Source organism: Antrostomus carolinensis, unplaced genomic scaffold (genome assembly GCF_000700745.2).
Source record: "Antrostomus carolinensis isolate BGI_N321 unplaced genomic scaffold, ASM70074v2 scaffold50646, whole genome shotgun sequence".
In the NCBI taxonomy this organism is placed as follows: Eukaryota; Metazoa; Chordata; class Aves; order Caprimulgiformes; family Caprimulgidae; genus Antrostomus; species Antrostomus carolinensis.
Window position 1 is genome coordinate 391 of NW_010320734.1, and position 341 is coordinate 731.

The 341-nt window shown below is 63.9% G+C and overlaps 1 protein-coding gene across 1 annotated transcript in view; it reads left to right on the forward strand.

The window, feature by feature from the left end:
- LOC104526265 (prostaglandin D2 receptor) overlaps positions 1-334 on the forward strand; it is a gene marked incomplete at its 3' end in the record, with an annotated part of 684 nt that extends 350 nt beyond the window's left edge. Inside the window, 1 exon segment of the mRNA XM_029085368.1 lies at positions 1-334. This exon segment is cut by the window's left edge and continues 44 nt beyond it. Coding sequence (XP_028941201.1) covers positions 1-334 — 334 coding nt within the window.
- Positions 335-341: the final 7 nt, after the last annotated feature.

Sequence of the window (341 nt, forward strand, 5' to 3'; positions counted from 1 at the left end):
TTCTTGGGGTTGCCCCCCCCCCGCCTGCTCCTGGCCATGGCCTTGGAGTGTTGGCTTTCACTAGGACATCCTTATTTCTACCGACGGCATCTCACCCGCCGACTGGGTGCCACGTTGGGGCCGGCGGCAGCGGGGCTCTGCGCCCTCTTCTGTGCCCTGCCACTGCTGGGTTTTGGGGTGCCCATGCAGTACTGCCCCGGTACCTGGTGCTTCATCCGTATGGCGGGCGGTGGACCACGTCAGCTCACTTTCCCCGTCCTCTACGCCAGCTTGATGGGACTTTTGGTGTTGGCCATCGGCGCTTGCAACGTGAGCAGCATGCGGCACCTCTACGGCATGGC